Source organism: Penicillium arizonense, assembly GCF_001773325.1.
Source record: "Penicillium arizonense strain CBS 141311 chromosome Unknown PENARI_contig002, whole genome shotgun sequence".
In the NCBI taxonomy this organism is placed as follows: domain Eukaryota; kingdom Fungi; phylum Ascomycota; class Eurotiomycetes; order Eurotiales; family Aspergillaceae; genus Penicillium; species Penicillium arizonense.
The window spans coordinates 2,049,484-2,064,276 of NW_019173279.1; the positions used below are offsets into that span (position 1 = coordinate 2,049,484).

The 14,793-nt window shown below is 50.9% G+C and overlaps 7 protein-coding genes across 7 annotated transcripts; 3 read left to right on the plus strand and 4 right to left on the minus strand.

The window, feature by feature from the left end:
• Nucleotides 1-169: 169 nt before the first annotated feature.
• Nucleotides 170-1,914, plus strand: PENARI_c002G01971 (MFS transporter; the record flags this gene model as incomplete). The annotated part of the gene is made up of 4 exons (XM_022627271.1): nucleotides 170-451; nucleotides 503-743; nucleotides 792-860; nucleotides 911-1,914. 4 exons carry the CDS (start codon nucleotides 170-172, stop codon nucleotides 1,912-1,914), a joined length of 1,596 nt encoding a protein of 531 aa, XP_022492474.1.
• Nucleotides 1,915-2,263: 349 nt separating this feature from the next.
• PENARI_c002G02432 (DUF890 domain protein) lies at nucleotides 2,264-4,116 on the plus strand (the record flags this gene model as incomplete). The annotated part of the gene is made up of 10 exons (XM_022627303.1): nucleotides 2,264-2,343; nucleotides 2,407-2,454; nucleotides 2,516-2,591; nucleotides 2,651-2,661; nucleotides 2,722-2,820; nucleotides 2,872-2,945; nucleotides 2,996-3,125; nucleotides 3,191-3,281; nucleotides 3,360-3,623; nucleotides 3,688-4,116. 10 exons carry the CDS (start codon nucleotides 2,264-2,266, stop codon nucleotides 4,114-4,116), a joined length of 1,302 nt encoding a protein of 433 aa, XP_022493006.1.
• Nucleotides 4,117-4,277: 161 nt separating this feature from the next.
• PENARI_c002G00574 (uncharacterized protein) lies at nucleotides 4,278-7,103 on the minus strand (the record flags this gene model as incomplete). Its single annotated transcript, XM_022627180.1, has 1 exon — nucleotides 4,278-7,103. The coding sequence occupies one exon, from the start codon at nucleotides 7,101-7,103 to the stop codon at nucleotides 4,278-4,280; it is 2,826 nt and encodes a 941-aa protein (XP_022492421.1).
• Nucleotides 7,104-7,344: 241 nt separating this feature from the next.
• On the minus strand, nucleotides 7,345-8,957 carry PENARI_c002G07576 (glycoside hydrolase family 5 protein; the record flags this gene model as incomplete). The annotated part of the gene is made up of 4 exons (XM_022627654.1): nucleotides 7,345-8,028; nucleotides 8,073-8,453; nucleotides 8,532-8,796; nucleotides 8,860-8,957. The coding sequence occupies 4 exons, from the start codon at nucleotides 8,955-8,957 to the stop codon at nucleotides 7,345-7,347; spliced, it is 1,428 nt and encodes a 475-aa protein (XP_022492500.1).
• A 470-nt stretch (nucleotides 8,958-9,427) lies between these two features.
• Nucleotides 9,428-12,103, minus strand: PENARI_c002G02205 (putative APSES transcription factor (MbpA); the record flags this gene model as incomplete). The annotated part of the gene is made up of 3 exons (XM_022627288.1): nucleotides 9,428-10,107; nucleotides 10,157-11,810; nucleotides 11,864-12,103. 3 exons carry the CDS (start codon nucleotides 12,101-12,103, stop codon nucleotides 9,428-9,430), a joined length of 2,574 nt encoding a protein of 857 aa, XP_022492617.1.
• A 341-nt stretch (nucleotides 12,104-12,444) lies between these two features.
• PENARI_c002G03299 (uncharacterized protein) lies at nucleotides 12,445-13,491 on the plus strand (the record flags this gene model as incomplete). The annotated part of the gene is made up of 1 exon (XM_022627356.1): nucleotides 12,445-13,491. One exon carries the CDS (start codon nucleotides 12,445-12,447, stop codon nucleotides 13,489-13,491), a length of 1,047 nt encoding a protein of 348 aa, XP_022492456.1.
• A 311-nt stretch (nucleotides 13,492-13,802) lies between these two features.
• On the minus strand, nucleotides 13,803-14,626 carry PENARI_c002G09403 (putative glutamine-serine rich protein MS8; the record flags this gene model as incomplete). Its single annotated transcript, XM_022627789.1, has 3 exons — nucleotides 13,803-13,908; nucleotides 13,976-14,382; nucleotides 14,495-14,626. The coding sequence occupies 3 exons, from the start codon at nucleotides 14,624-14,626 to the stop codon at nucleotides 13,803-13,805; spliced, it is 645 nt and encodes a 214-aa protein (XP_022492921.1).
• Nucleotides 14,627-14,793: the final 167 nt, after the last annotated feature.

Sequence of the window (14,793 nt, forward strand, 5' to 3'; positions counted from 1 at the left end):
GGGCTGAAATCAGAATACAAAAGGCTGCTATCATTCCATTTTTTAACTTTAGATTAATCCAAAGCTGTCTGGATCCGATGAAGTCACATTTCTATCGACGTTATTGTCAATGACCTGTGTCTCTTTCCACATATACAAAGTTGTTTTTCCTATTTTATAACTACCCATTATGTCTCAATACAGTTCTACTGAGACTCTCAAGGAGCCCAGAGTCACAGAGCATTCTGTCAACTCAAGCCCCAGTCTTTCGCCTCAGGATGAGAAGGACATTTCTACACCATCAACGCCGGCAGAGTCAATCAATCTCGAAGCCCAAGCGGCTACACCACCACCATACCATGTCTTCACTCGATCTCGCAAGTTGCAGATGGTCATCATTGTCTCCTTCGCCGCCATCTTCTCCCCACTCTCTTCAAATATCTATTTCCCTGCGCTATCAGAGATTTCCAAGGTTAGTCCACTTCCAGTAAGACCTCATCTTATCATCCTAACAATAACATAGGAGCTTGATGTCTCCATGTCATTAGCTACCTTGACGGTTACTGTATACATGATTGTTCAAGGTCTTGCTCCAAGTTTCTGGGGTTCCTTCTCCGATGTTCTTGGCCGCCGTGTAATCTTTATTGGAACATTCCTTGTCTACATGATTGCCAATATTGCATTGGGTGTCTCCACAAATTATGCCCAGCTCATGGTCTTCCGAGCCCTACAGGCTGCTGGAAGTGCAGCCACCATCTCAATTGGTAAGATGAAACGTCTATCATTCCCTGATCTCATTACTAACTTATTAGGTGCCGGTGTCATTGGCGATATCACTACCTCAGCAGAGCGAGGTAGCTTGATTGGCATCTTTGGTGGAGGTAAGCTACCCGCTCAAACAATGTGTACTTCCAAAGCTGACATTATCCAGTTCGCATGTTGGGACAAGGAATCGGACCAGTATTTGGTGGTATCTTATCTGAATACCTCGGATTCCGGTCCATCTTCTGGTTCTTGATCATCGTATCCGGAATCAGCCTCCTTTCCATTCTGTTTTTCCTCCCTGAAACCCTCCGTACAATCGCCGGTAATGGCACTGTTCCTCTCAAGGGCATGTACCGGCCTTTGATCTACTCCATCACCGGACAAAAGGATGCCCAGGAAGGCTCAACCCCTTCTGCAAAGAAGTCCAACGTCACCTGGAGGACCGTTGTTGCACCTCTCACTTTTTTGGGTGAGAAGGACGTCTTCATCACATTGTTCTTTGGTAGCATTGTGTACACTGTCTGGTCCATGGTCACATCTTCTACATCCGACTTGTTCGAACAGAAGTATGGTCTCAACTCAATGGAGGTCGGCCTGACCTTCCTCGGCAATGGCTTCGGATGCATGACTGGCTCTTACACAATTGGATATCTGATGGATTACAACCACAAGAGGACCGAGCGCGAGTATTGCCTGCAGCACAACCTTCCCATCGACACCCGCATTAACTCCAAGACACACCCGGACTTCCCCATCGAATACGCCCGTATGCGCAACACCTGGTGGATCAGTGCAATTTTCATTGTCTCTGTTGCTGTCTATGGTGTGTCCCTCCGCACACACCTTGCACTTCCCATCATTCTACAATTCGTTATTGCGTATGGTTCTACTGCCATCTTCACCATCAACAGCGCCCTCGTCATCGATCTTTACCCCGGTGCCAGCGCCAGCGCAACAGCCGTCAACAACCTGATGAGATGTCTGGTTGGCGCTGCAGGTGTCGCCGCCGTGCAGCCTATCATCGATGCCATCACTGCTCAGTGGACATTCGTTCTGCTTGCGGGTATTACCATCGCCATGCTCCCACTCCTGATGGTCGAGATGCGATGGGGATACCAATGGCGACTTGAACGTCACGAGCGCTACCAAAAGAAAGAAAACAATGCCTAAAACTGAGACTTTGAGGAGGAATATCGGAAATATGGTTCAACAAAAAAGGATACAGAACAGGCACATGCCTGTAACGACTTGACGATTTGGGCTTCTCGGTGCAAAAGCGGTGCATATATGGTTTCAATTCTCGGCGATACACCTTTTTGGCGATTAATTATTGGATTTCTGGGCTGTATATAGAAGACTATTCTTACATTGTCGTGAATTCAAGGGTTCTGCATAGTCACATGACGCCCTCAACCTAACTTCACATCGTTCCTTTTCCCCGTCGTAACCAACAACAACGTCTCATCAAATATCTCAAAAGTACAATGAGTGGATATTCAAAGTGAAAGCAACGCTCAAAATGGAAAATGCACGAAGTCTCTACAGAAACGACGTTGATTTCGCAGCCTTAGCGCTGCAGTCGCGCGATTTCGCCAAGTAGTACGTGAACTGGCCTGTGCTCAGTCACTACGCAAAATGCACCCTCACTAACGGGATATCAAGTTTGAAACCGAAATCTCAGTTAGACTTCAGCGACCCAGCCGCTGTCCGGTAAGTCCGAGTCATTTAATGCCTGGAATCCTTGCACGAGTGGATAACTAACATCATGCAGGCAGCTCACTACTACCCTCCTGGAACAGGACTTTCATTTGAAAGTGGAGATTCCTGAAGATCGACTATGTCCACCGGTATGCATTTATATTAAAACAGCGACGATCTTATGTACATGCACTGATTTCGCTGGCAGGTACCAAACAGGTATGTCCACGCAAGGTTGATACCGATACCTCACTTGTACACGACTAACAAAAACAACAGACTCAATTACATTCTCTGGCTTCAGGATCTTCTAGACTCCACCACTGGAGAACTCAAATCTGGATATGACTCCAACCGAGAAGTCATCGGTCTTGATATGTATGTTTCTCCCGCTCCACCCGCCTGAAAATCACAACTCATCAATCACAGTGGGACCGGATGTATCAGTATTTACCCGCTGCTTGGCTGCACAATCCGGCCCGGTTGGAAGTTTGTTGCAACGGGTATGTTCGTCAATCACGTTTACTTGAAACGATACTGATCGACCCGGTAGATATCGACTCCAATAACATATGCAGCTCTCAGCACAACGTTCGATTGAACAACCTCGAGCACCGAATTCGGGTTATCAATACCGACGCTGAGGGACCGCTCTTCCCGCTAGATAAGCTTGGCCATGAAACGTGCATCTCTCCTGAAACTTGTCCCTGCTAGAATCTATTCTGATGTAACATTGGCTACCAATCAGTCTCGACTTTACCATGTGCAATCCCCCCTTCTATACCTCGCGCGATGAGCTGATTCAATCTGCCGAGCAAAAGGCACGGCCTCCATTTTCGGTAAGTATAATATTCCACCAAATATTTGTCATGCCAAAAGCAAAACAAAATACATACATGTACTAATGGTTTATTCAGGCGTGTACCGGCGCCGAGGTGGAAATGGTCACCCGCGGTGGAGAAGTAGCTTTCGTGAAACGCATGATCGACGAGAGTCTCGTTTTGCGTGACCGTATCCAGTGGTATACATCCATGCTCGGTAAACTGAGTAGTGTCTCCGCTCTTGTTGAGATGCTGATGCAGCACGATAATCACAATTATGCCGTCACCGAGTTTGTACAGGGCAACAAGACGAAGCGGTGGGCTCTGGCTTGGTCGTGGGGGAATAAACGGCCCATTATGGTATGGTTTATGCAATCTTCATCGAGATTTTTTTGATCTGTTCTCGTGCCTAACTGTTCGATAGACCGCTGCGCGAGGAATACCTGGATTCCCGAAGCATCTGCTTCCCTTCCCTGCTGATTACGCGTTCACTTTGGCACCCGGTACATCTATTGACACAGCTAGCGCTATCTTAAACAGCGAATTTGATTCCCTGCCCTGGTTCTGGAGCTGGGATGAAGATGCCTCGGCGGGCACTGGTCTCGCTGCTGAAAATGTATGGTCTCGACAAGCACGCCGGAAGATGAAACTCGCTGGCCAGGAAGGCGCAGGCAGATTGAAAGATGTACCAGCACAAGTCCAGCTGGGAGTACGCGTGTACCTACGGTTACTCCGAGGCCAGAAGCTCGAAGACAAAGAGGTACAAGTATTGGTACGGTGGACCCAGGGAACCGACAGTGTCCTATTCGAGAGTTTCTGCGGGATGGTGAAAAGAAAGCTGGAAGCAAAGTGATACATACGATAAGTTACAAGCCTACAGTAAATCGAGAACAAGGTAACTTGGTATGCATAGCTTCGTGTTGCTAAATCAACAAAATCGAACCAAATGAATATCAAAATGCAAATAGCAATCATAATCTCTATGGTTCATAACAGTATCCGTTTTTCATGTACTTAGTTGCCCGTAACTTCAGACTGCAACTCCTTCAGACGAGCCCAGCCTTCGCTGTCTTCCCAGAAGTCCTTGCCCTTGCCCATGATTCCGCGCACGGCACTGCGAGACTTGAACCGCCAATCGCGAGCGACGAGCTCGGCTTCGGCATTTCCCTCGACAGTTTGATCTTCACGGTCCATGGGGCCATACTTGGCGTATCCGTCTCGGATAAGTCTCTCGGTAGCACGCACAACTTCCAGCCAGGGCTTCTCATCGCCCATCTGGAAGGCACCCTGTGCATTAGCAGCGACAGTAGCGCGCCAGGCCTTTTCGTGGGCTTCGAATGCGGCGAAGGGACGTTCACGCCAGATCTCGACGCGAGCGACGAGTAGCCACAGGGCTGAGGAGTGAGTGATGAGTGGAACGATGTTTTGGTCAATCATGGTGATGATCTGGCCGGGGATTGTACCCGTACGAACAATGGGGGCCTCGGATGGATCCTCGGAGCGGATGAGAAGGCGCTCGTATTCGAATGCTGTGGTCAAGAATTCGACCAGCATAGCCAGGATAGGGAGATCGACGCACTTCTCGCCCTTCTTTGCGCCGACGAGCTCGATGATCCGTCTTTGGGCGGTGACCAGGTCGCGGAAAGGTGTTGATGGAGGTGGGATGGAGGCTGCGACTGTGAGGACGTTGTCCCAAATGCGGGCGTCGGTGTTTTTGAGTTGCGCTGCGCGCTGGAGGGCGGCGAGGGCCTCGCGCTTGCGCTTGTGGGGCTCATTTTCTTGGGTTGTGATTTCGCCGGTGGCTTCGTCGACTACGACCTCTGGGCCTGATGACTCGGGGGCTGATGAGCGCAGCATGGCGGCTGCAAGGTTAGACCAGGCTTCGCCGTCTGTGTCGTCGATTTGGACGGTGCGGGTGAAGGTGTCGGTGGCTTCTTCCCATTTTTGTTGCTCGAGTTGGACACAGCCGAGAGCGAACCATGCTCCGTGGTTAAGGCGGTTGACGTGTAGACTCTTCTTGTAGGCTTCCTCGGCCTTCTCCAGTTCGGGTGGTGTGAGGGTGAGGTAGTGACGAGCCAGAGAGCGCTGGGCACGGGCGTATCGCTGCCCGGAAACCTCCCAAGCACGCTCATACAAGGTTTCGTCCTTGTCGATATCTCCCAGAATACAGAGCAGACGGGGTGCATCTGCCGGCAACGGTGACCGCTCTGGTCCATCAAACAGCTCATTTTCGTCATCCTCATCTGGTCCGGTGGGCTGGTACAGCTGGCGACGGATGATGCTCTTTGCCTTTCCTTCACGCTCGGTTGCGGCATAGCAGAGTGCGGCCTCAGCCCACATGTGCAGTCTCTCGTAGATCTCAAGGGCAGTACGCAGACCACCGAGGTCAACCCAGCGCTTGGCCAGCTCAGCCTCGAGGTTCCACCTTGTTGAGAAGTTGAGAATCCAGATGTGTTCGAGACGATCAGCGGCTGGGGCAGATTCAGACTGCTCAGGACGTGGCAAGAAGGTTGTAGGTTCACCTGATTCTTGCTGAGCGGCTGCGTCAGAAGTAGCAGTGTCGGCAATAACCTGGTCCACAAGTGCCTGCATTTGCAGAACAGCGCGCTCAACGGTACGAGAACGGTAGCCCTCTACCCGACTACGGACCAGAAGGCCTTGTGTGTAGATCTGCCAGTTAGAGCTGCCACCATCGAGAACTCGAGTAGCGTAGGGGTGTGTTTCCTCGCGGGTGAGACCGTTCTCAGGTGCAGTGTTAGTAATGGCCGAGGCAAGGGCCAAAAGAAGAGCAGAGTCCACAGGGTTAAGCATGGGCTGGTTGTTGGCGTCAACGGCATCCAAGCTGGCCGACAGCTTGCCCTGAATTGCCTTGTCTTGCTCATTGGGCTTTGAGTCTGTGAAAGAAATAGCCTCAAGTAGCGTATCATCATTTAGATCCACATTCTTGGGGCCGGAGGGCTTCGAGGATAATGAGGCCTCATCGGCACTCTTAGCCAGCACAACAAGCTGACTGATATCGCGATTTTGGAACTTCGTCCGCTTACCCAGCTTGCCGGTCAGTGCAAATTCGAACTGCCGCACCTTGGCGGCTTCGTCGATATCTGCCCGAGCCTTCACATCAAAGCCGTGGTGTGTATGAATGATGGCCCTTTCCAGCAGGAACCGTCCTCTCTCGTCTGCATTCAGCTCAGCCTTGTTCAACTCCTCGACGTCATTGTAGATAGCATCCTGCAGGGTGCTCGTGACCTCGGACAGCATCTTCTGATGCAAGAAGTTGACGCGCATGCGTGCTGTCCTGGCCACAAGCGGTCCCTCAGTGAAAGCATCGCTCAAGAGGGCCTTGGCGATAGCAAACAATTCCGGGTTGGGTGTGAGCTTGTATGCTGCCTCTCCATCCACGGTCAAGTCGCGGATGATCTTTGCCCGGACAGCTCTGAGGGTTGTGGTTTCGCTTCGCAGGGACGATGGCAGCGAGACTTCGGCCGAATTGAATTCGAGGGGAGGTCCAGTAACATTGGACTGCAGGAAGCTAAACAAGGCCGCGAGACCGAGGTGCAGGATCTGGGACTGCTTTTGTTCGGTGGTCTGGTCGTCACTTGACTGAATTGCGGCGCGTGCCTGCTCCGCGACAAAGGCGGTATAGGATGTTTCGCCTTGTGCGACCTGCGCAATGGACTCGTTCGATGCATCGTGGCCCAGGACTTTTTGGGAGAGGGGCAGGCTGAAGATTGGGACGATGCTGTCGGACGTCAATCGAATGGGATCGAGGCGGCCTTTGAGAGGGGAGGCCCCGTCAAAGATACCATTCAAGGTAGACGGGTATGCAAGAGATTCAGCCATTGTCAAATCTCTGTGAAGTCAAGACTGTTCGCAACCCCGCGATCTTTTTCGATTTTTCTGCTTATCGATAGTGTGCGCATAAGGTGCGTGGGTGTTGGCGCCTCAGGCCTATTTCCAGGAACACGTGGTGTTGCCACGCCCTACTTATAAATCACAATGCCCTCATTACACTGCACTTCACTGCAATTGATAAGATCCAAACACTATTATATCACTCTCAATCAAGCCATAGCTCATCCATCTAACCAGACGCATGTGCATGATCCCTCAGAATACGATTCAATCCCTCACGCTGAACACAAACGTCAAAGTGGAAACTCCAAGCCAACTCTTCTAGATCATTCTCACTCATTCCCCGAAACAGCGCGGCAAACTCATCCACAAAAGAAGCCGCCAAAAATGTATTGAACACATTACGCATAACATGCAGTTCAGTGTTCCACGAGGTAGGATAAGTATCCTTAGCAGTAGGACTAACACTATCAATCCAATCAACCAAAGGCCTCAAAGCAGCCTCAGGAGCAGGAGCAGGTCGTCGGCCCCATTTATCAAGCCAGAAATCCCTCTTCTTATCAAGGAATGGCTTAAGAGTCTTGTTCCATCTGCTTTCTGGGTTGGTGTAGATCATGCCTTGCAGCCCGATGTCCTTGTATAGCCAGATTGACCAGCTAATGTTGTACTTGTCGTAGATGCGCAGCTGATCACCGAGGAGATCATATCGCTCTTGGTTGATGGTTTCGGCGTCGACGTCAAAAGTTTGGTCTGCGTAGACGGGTCCGAATTCTCCATTCCAGACTGGTGTCTTGTTCTCGGTCATAAATTGTGCTTTGCGCTGGTACGACCGCTCGAGGTAGGCCTTTTGATCGGCTGTTCCTTTGTAACGGTCACCGGTAGGGAAACCCATGGACTTAACAATAGCATGAGACTATGTCCACATTGACAAGAACGAGTGGAGAAATCCCAACTTACCGAATAATCATGCATGGCATAAACACAATTCGGCAAAACCGAATCAAAGCCCTTCCACTCCATCGCAAACGTATTACCATCCAACCAAAGGATATGATTTCCATCAATCGCTCGAATGGCCTTCTCAATACGCGCATAGAAAGCAGGTAATCGAACATGCTCAGGGTCGCAGGGCTCATTCAGCGGATTATACCCAGCAACCCAAGGATTATCCCTATATCGAGCGGCAATCTGTTCCCAAAGCCAGACAGTTCGGTCTTGATGATCCTTATAATCCCAGAAAGCGGCATAGCCGGTTGGATTATCGGAATGCCAGTCTGGATTCTGGCCACCTGGGACGGCGTGCATATCTAGGATAGTATAGATGCCTTGTTTTGCGCACTATATCAGATGGATGATAGCCATGATTAGTTCACAGATTGAATGTTGTTGGTGGTTGGCGTAGAGATCAAGACTGACCAGGTTCACTACTCGATCCAAGTGCTTGAATCCTGATTCCTTCAATAAGCGCGGATTCATATCATCTTCGAAATGACGGTAGTTGAATGGAAGGCGGAGACAGTTTAGTCCTAGCCCGGCGAAGAACTGGGCGTCTGCCTCGGTGAAGAAATATTCGAGCCATTTGTCGAAGAAGAATTCGTATTTCTCTGGTCCTAGAGCTCGGAGCATTGCCGCGCGGTGTTGGGCTTCGTGGCCTGGGAAGCCTGTGATGAAGTTCTCCATGCTTTAACGGACATTGTTAGTTCAATCCGAGACGGTGAGACTCGTATAGGGTGGGAGTGTTCACTTCATCCATCCTCCCAGAGCAGCTCCTCGTAGGACTACTCCCTCTCCATTGTCGTTGACAATCGTGTCGCCTTTGACACGTAGAAATCCGGTTGTCATATTGTAGATTGGTAGATCTATTAGTCGCTGGAGATGCCTGCGTAGAGAGACAAGTAGCAAAAATGTAGTGTCCTACATGACGCCCATAACTATTTATAAACACCCAGTCCAGCTGGCAATTTATCCGCAAGCTCCAACAAAGCACCTTGGCAAACGCGGGGGACAGGGATAAATGCCCCCGAAGCCATCTTGGTAGGTGACACGCAGAGAGCCAAGCCAAGCCCACCAAGCCCAGAAGTATCACGAGCCGGCTAATCTCACTACATTTTAGCCTGTACGCAGACAGGCGTACGATACGTGAACCAAACGAAGTGTACAGGGATACCATGTATTCCTCGCTTCAATAACAAGATATGTGCCAACGGGCATGAACGTATGCCACCAGGGTATTTCATCGTACAAAGCATCAACGCCTAAGCCAAGCCAAGCCGCCCAAACGCTCAAAAGGTATCAGACTTCCACAAATTGCGTTACCAGTCCTGCCCACGATCCCGCATCAAGATCTCAATCGCCTCGTCTTCCGGAACGGGATTATCGTTCAGTTCCTTCACGCATTGCGTGAGTCCTTCTGCTGCTTCGTCTACTTGCTCTGCTGTCCAGCCTGTGCATGCCATCACCATACGACGGTAGTTTTGACCGAGAACTGCGTTCTTTGCCTTGAGGCCGTCCACTTCGGCCAGTATCCCGCTGTTAAACTCTTTGTAGCATTGAGCTTGACGTCTGAGGGCATCTGTGCTTGGTATTGCGGATAAGTAGGCAATTTGTTGCTCTGAGAAGCCAGAGGCTGGGTCAAAGTCTTCGGTGAACAATGCATCAAATGTGTTGACGTCAATGCCAGAATCCAGGTCCGCATCACCCACCACGACTGTCCTGGTTGGGTCTAGCCCTGGTGTGTTCTTCACAGTAACCAACAAGCTCTCTGAAGATCTTTCCAGATTCTTGATACGCCGGTCGAGCTCCACACGCTCGGAACTCTTGCGTCTGAGTTCATCATATTGTTTTTGCTCGATCTGCCGAGCTTTGGCAGACTCGCGGATCTTTGTGTGCCAGTGGTCGAAGCTCTCTTGCTTCTGTGTCAAGCTGGAGGCCAGCTCTCGGTCAATGCCACCGAGTGTCTCCTCGACAATTGAGCTGATTTGAGACATTGCCGCTAGATCTGTCGTTAGAAGAAACAAATATAATCAGAGGGGAAAACATACCATCAAGAATCTCCTTCTTTGACTTCGCCAATTGATCGATAAATGTGTCGTTACGGTTGCCGGCTTGTTGAGATTGAGAGTTTCCATCGACCATGTCGACACCAACACCATAATCTGCAGGACGAAGACCAGTGTGGTTAGGAATATGAGGATCGGCACCAACTTCTAGAAGTTGTGGAACAAGGACCGAGCGGGCACGTCCCGCTAGATTGAGAGCCGTGTCGCCTTGATCATCACGGAGATTGACAATCTCAGAGATGAACCGCCCTAGTGAAATGACATCACTGCCATGAGTCCCATTTGCTGCATCTCCATTCGAAGTTGGAGCGATGCCCCCGTGTCGTACAATAAACTCAAGAAGAGCTTCTAAGTAGTGCTTTGCGGAGACGTGTCCGCCACCACCAGTAGCAGCCATAACCGCAATGTGATGCAGGATGGTACGCCCACTGTAATCGACCATGTCAATGGTTGGAGCAAGTACTTGAAGCAAGCGAGGGAAGCTTCGATAATCTAAGTTATTGCGAGTCCCCACCGACTTTTGCAAAGCCGTCTCTCCTGCACCGTTGACTCGCGAGATGCTGACACCTTTAGCGACGAGGGCATTGAGGAGTGGCATGCGGGCAAGCATAGCAGCCCAGTGCAGGGCATTGTTTCGGTACTCATCAAGAGGAATTTCAAGGTCATCGCCAGTTAACTGCACCAAAGCTGGGTGGTTGGTGAAATCTTTGGTCCGCTTGTCGAGGAACAATGTCATGATGAGCTTCATCTTTTGGAATCTCTCTGGAGTAGAAGCAGGGGCCAGGGACTCGATTCCGCGTTTGGAACCATCGTCCAGTGGGGGAGGTGGAAGATCCATGTCTTGGTAAAAGGAGTCGTTAGGTTCTGTGGGGGTAGGTTCGTGCATGGACAGGTTGGAAGGGGCACGAGGTAGACCGATAGGTGGAGCGTGGTGGGATGCAGAGCGCATACGTTTGCGCGGGGGTTCCGCGAGGTCGTCATGATCGTCTTGGGTTTGGTACCGATTCGGCAGACTGCCAAATCCACTGTCGGACATGCTGTACATGCTCTGCTGGCTGCTGAATGGAAGCCCGGATTCCTGGCTGCTCATCTGCTGCGAGGGCTTTCGAATCATACTGGGTCGACGGCTGTTGGAACTGGGCGAGTCGAAGCGCGCTTTGCTGAGGGCGTTGACTGCGGTGGCAGCGGTTCGCGAAATATTCTGGAAGAAAGTTCCTTGCTGCGGCTGTGACGTGCTGCGGTTCTCTGCGCTGTTGTAAAGACGCTTGCGTTGCGCAGCCATTGCTTGTTCTTTGGTAGGTGTATCTATGGTGCCTTGAGCGGGTTGTCCAGAGCCGTCGGGGCTCATGTCGTACTCCAGCAACGGCCGGAGTGATTCTTCAACGTGATACTCTCTACACAGGTCGACACCGCGTTGGTAATTGACCCACGTTCCCTGGTATTTTCCGTAACCACCTTGTACTTTCTCGTGTTCACCAGCGGCAATTTCTTTCTCGAGTGTTTTCGTTCGACGTGCTTTCACGATACCGGCGACTTTCAAAATCTGTGTTGCGTTCAACCAGGAATCGGACCGACGTTTCATCACAGCAACTCCATTCACTTCCATTTCATAGACGGCGACATTAGAATAAACCGCCTGTTCGTGGCTAGTCAGTGGAATGTTTGGTGGGGATGTGGAAGGCCACGAACTCGATAAATCTGTGGCTTGTACTCCTCCTGGTATGACATTACCGACCCATAGTCGTTGGAGCCATCATATCCATTAAAACTATTTCTCGGTAGTCCGTTCGCGTAACCAAAAGAGGACATCTGAGAACCCTTAGGAGGCGGAGGAGTTGCGCGAGGGGTGGAAGAGAGGGATTGCGAAGCATTCAAAATGTTGTAGGCCATTCCATTCGCCGACCCTGTACTGCCCTGTGAGTAGGACATGCTGGTCTTTTCCCCAGAAATGTCAGCAAGGATACCAATGAATGGTTAGCAAGGGGAGAGATACCAGAGATACCGAATGCCGGTTGGAATGACGCGGAAAATAGGCGCGTGGCTAACCCTCTGGAGGGAAACCGCCAAACTAAAATACCATTCAAGGCCCCAAGGCAAGAAGAACGTGTCAAAAAATCGAAACCGATCGGGATCAAGATAGGCTCAATGCAAGGCAAGTCGCGGGGTGAGGAGAACGAAAAGGGCGCGTCGGAGTTCCCGTGACACGACGCCAAGGTTTTCGCGTTTCTCCGTTTCGGGTCGTGCACTTTTCTCTCGACTCTGAGATCAATATGGCCAGGCCACAACCTTCACATTGGCTGGCCAATCTTTCAACACCACAGCAATGGCGCCATTTACTACGCGCTACGCTGCGCGAATGTACCTACCTACCTGATCCCATCGCCCGCAACTACATGCGAGAACATATCCTCTCCAGATACCGTGCAGTATCTTCCCGTCGCTCCAACAAGGCTGGTCCTCAGATGGTACATGCGGCACGAAATGCTCTTTCAGTTCTACGGCGTGCAAATGAAGGCTACTCGCGACCCCTCGAGAAAGTACTCTTGCTATCATACGGTCGCACAGGAAAACGGCGACATGAAATGCTGGCAGAATTTCTAAAGCCCGAAACTGAAATCCCAAATGACACCCAATCAGCGAAAGAGCTCATCTGCCAACCTACCAAGTTCGGTGAAGGCTGGCAACCTCCATCTATCGTGAGGAGCCTAGCACTCTCCCATACGAGGAACCCAGTGATTGCATCAGTCCGAGTGAGGCCTGTGATCAAGGCTATATCTCCGCCAATTCCCAAAGAAAATATTTGGGGCAAGGAGCTTGCCCAGTCTCGAAAAATGAAAATTCGGAGAAAATGGTATTTCGCCACGTTGAGCAGCCTGCTGCCGCCGTTACCAGAAAAGGATCTCCGCACGCTTGATGGGTTGGTCTCGGGAACAACACCCTGGGAACCTGTCAAGCGGAGAAAGGGTGTAAAACCCGAGACCGACGCCAGACCTGAAAGCGAAATCTTGAAGTTGCTGGTCAAGGGTCCTGAGAAGGAAAATACCTTTGCCGACTTTGCCAATGGTCGACCACATGCCATCACAGCCAGATTTATGCGTCGGCAATGGAAACGTATTTCTGCGCTTGTGCCTCGGCAGTATTGGAATGAAACTTCCCAAAAGTGGCGCTTTGAGTGGGATACGCCAAAGATAGTCCCCACACTGTCCTATAGTCTGGATAGTAGTATCGACTCGGGGGCTTTCTTCAAAGAGCCACCGCAGCCACCTCGGGGGACGTCGAAGAGACCCCCGCGGGATGAGCAACGGCAGCCGCAATAACATATTAACGAGCAATATTATAATACACATGTACACTATCTCACCAATCAAGCGGCTCAAACCCAATTGGGCAACCTAGGTTGCTACATTACTATGAGAATTCCTTCAAAAATTCGGCAATTGCACAACCGCCATTTCACTATGAATACACAAAGGCATTAGGATAAACATGACGTGTGAGGCCACCCAGCTATCTCCAAAAAAGCCAAGGCATGAAATCAAGTCACAGCAACAAATACAGAAGAACGCATGGTATCAGAGTAGAAGAAGAGAGCATGTCAGTTGCCAACCATCACAAATGGTTACACAACCTAATCGCTATCACTAGACGAGCTCGAGCTCGAACTAGACCCCTTGCGCTTATGCTTCTTATCCTTCTTATGCTTCTTCTCTTTCTTGTGCTTCTTATCCTTGCCGCTATGCCAAAGAAAAAAAGAAATCAGCCATCACTCACCACACCCAACAGAAACAGAACTTAACTCACAGCTTATTATTCACGAGGTTGGCTCCAACAGCACCCAAAACAGCACCGCCCGCGGTACCAAGCGCACCATGGCCCAACTTATGACCCATAAACCCACCAGCAGCACCACCCAACAACGTCGACCCGAGACCCCTCTCACCCTCAGCTCCGGGTGCCCCAGGGTGTCCCTGCTGTTGTTGAGGCGGCGCACCACCGTAGTAAGAGGAACTCTCACCACCCTGCTGGTAATGCTGCTGTTGAGGCGGGTAGGGCGAGTGGCCACGGTCCTGGGGAGGCTGGCCGTATCCCGGACCGCCCTGGTATTGACCCTGAGCGTGACCCTGTTGGTACTGCTGGTCATATGGGGGAGGGTGACCCTGCTGGCCGTAAGATTGCTGAGGCGGGTATTGGCCGTAAGCGGGTTGGCCCTGTTCTCACTTGTCAGCGGTGGTCTTGGTACGATTACGAGGTACGAGAGGGGAGGAAGTTCCGTGTGGGCCTCATGGCAGGTTGACGGATGGGGGTTCTCAGTTGAATTACCTCTGGTGGATAGTAGCCTTGTTGCGGCTGGGGATGGCCTTGTTGCGCGGGGTAGTAACCTTGGCCTTGTTGGTCGTAATATTGACCACTGCCGCCGTATTGGTTTTGCGGGGGACCTCCGTAATGCGACATTGTGGGATTAGTGTGTGGGGTTGGTCGAGGGTGAGGATGAGGACAGTGATGGAAAGAGTATATAGGAGAGTGAGAACAAGGAAGGAAGGAATGATGTTGAAGCGGGACAATAAATATGCTCACGGCATCAGGGGATCCGCGGGGCTGAGCGGATGAGCACCGCCTCA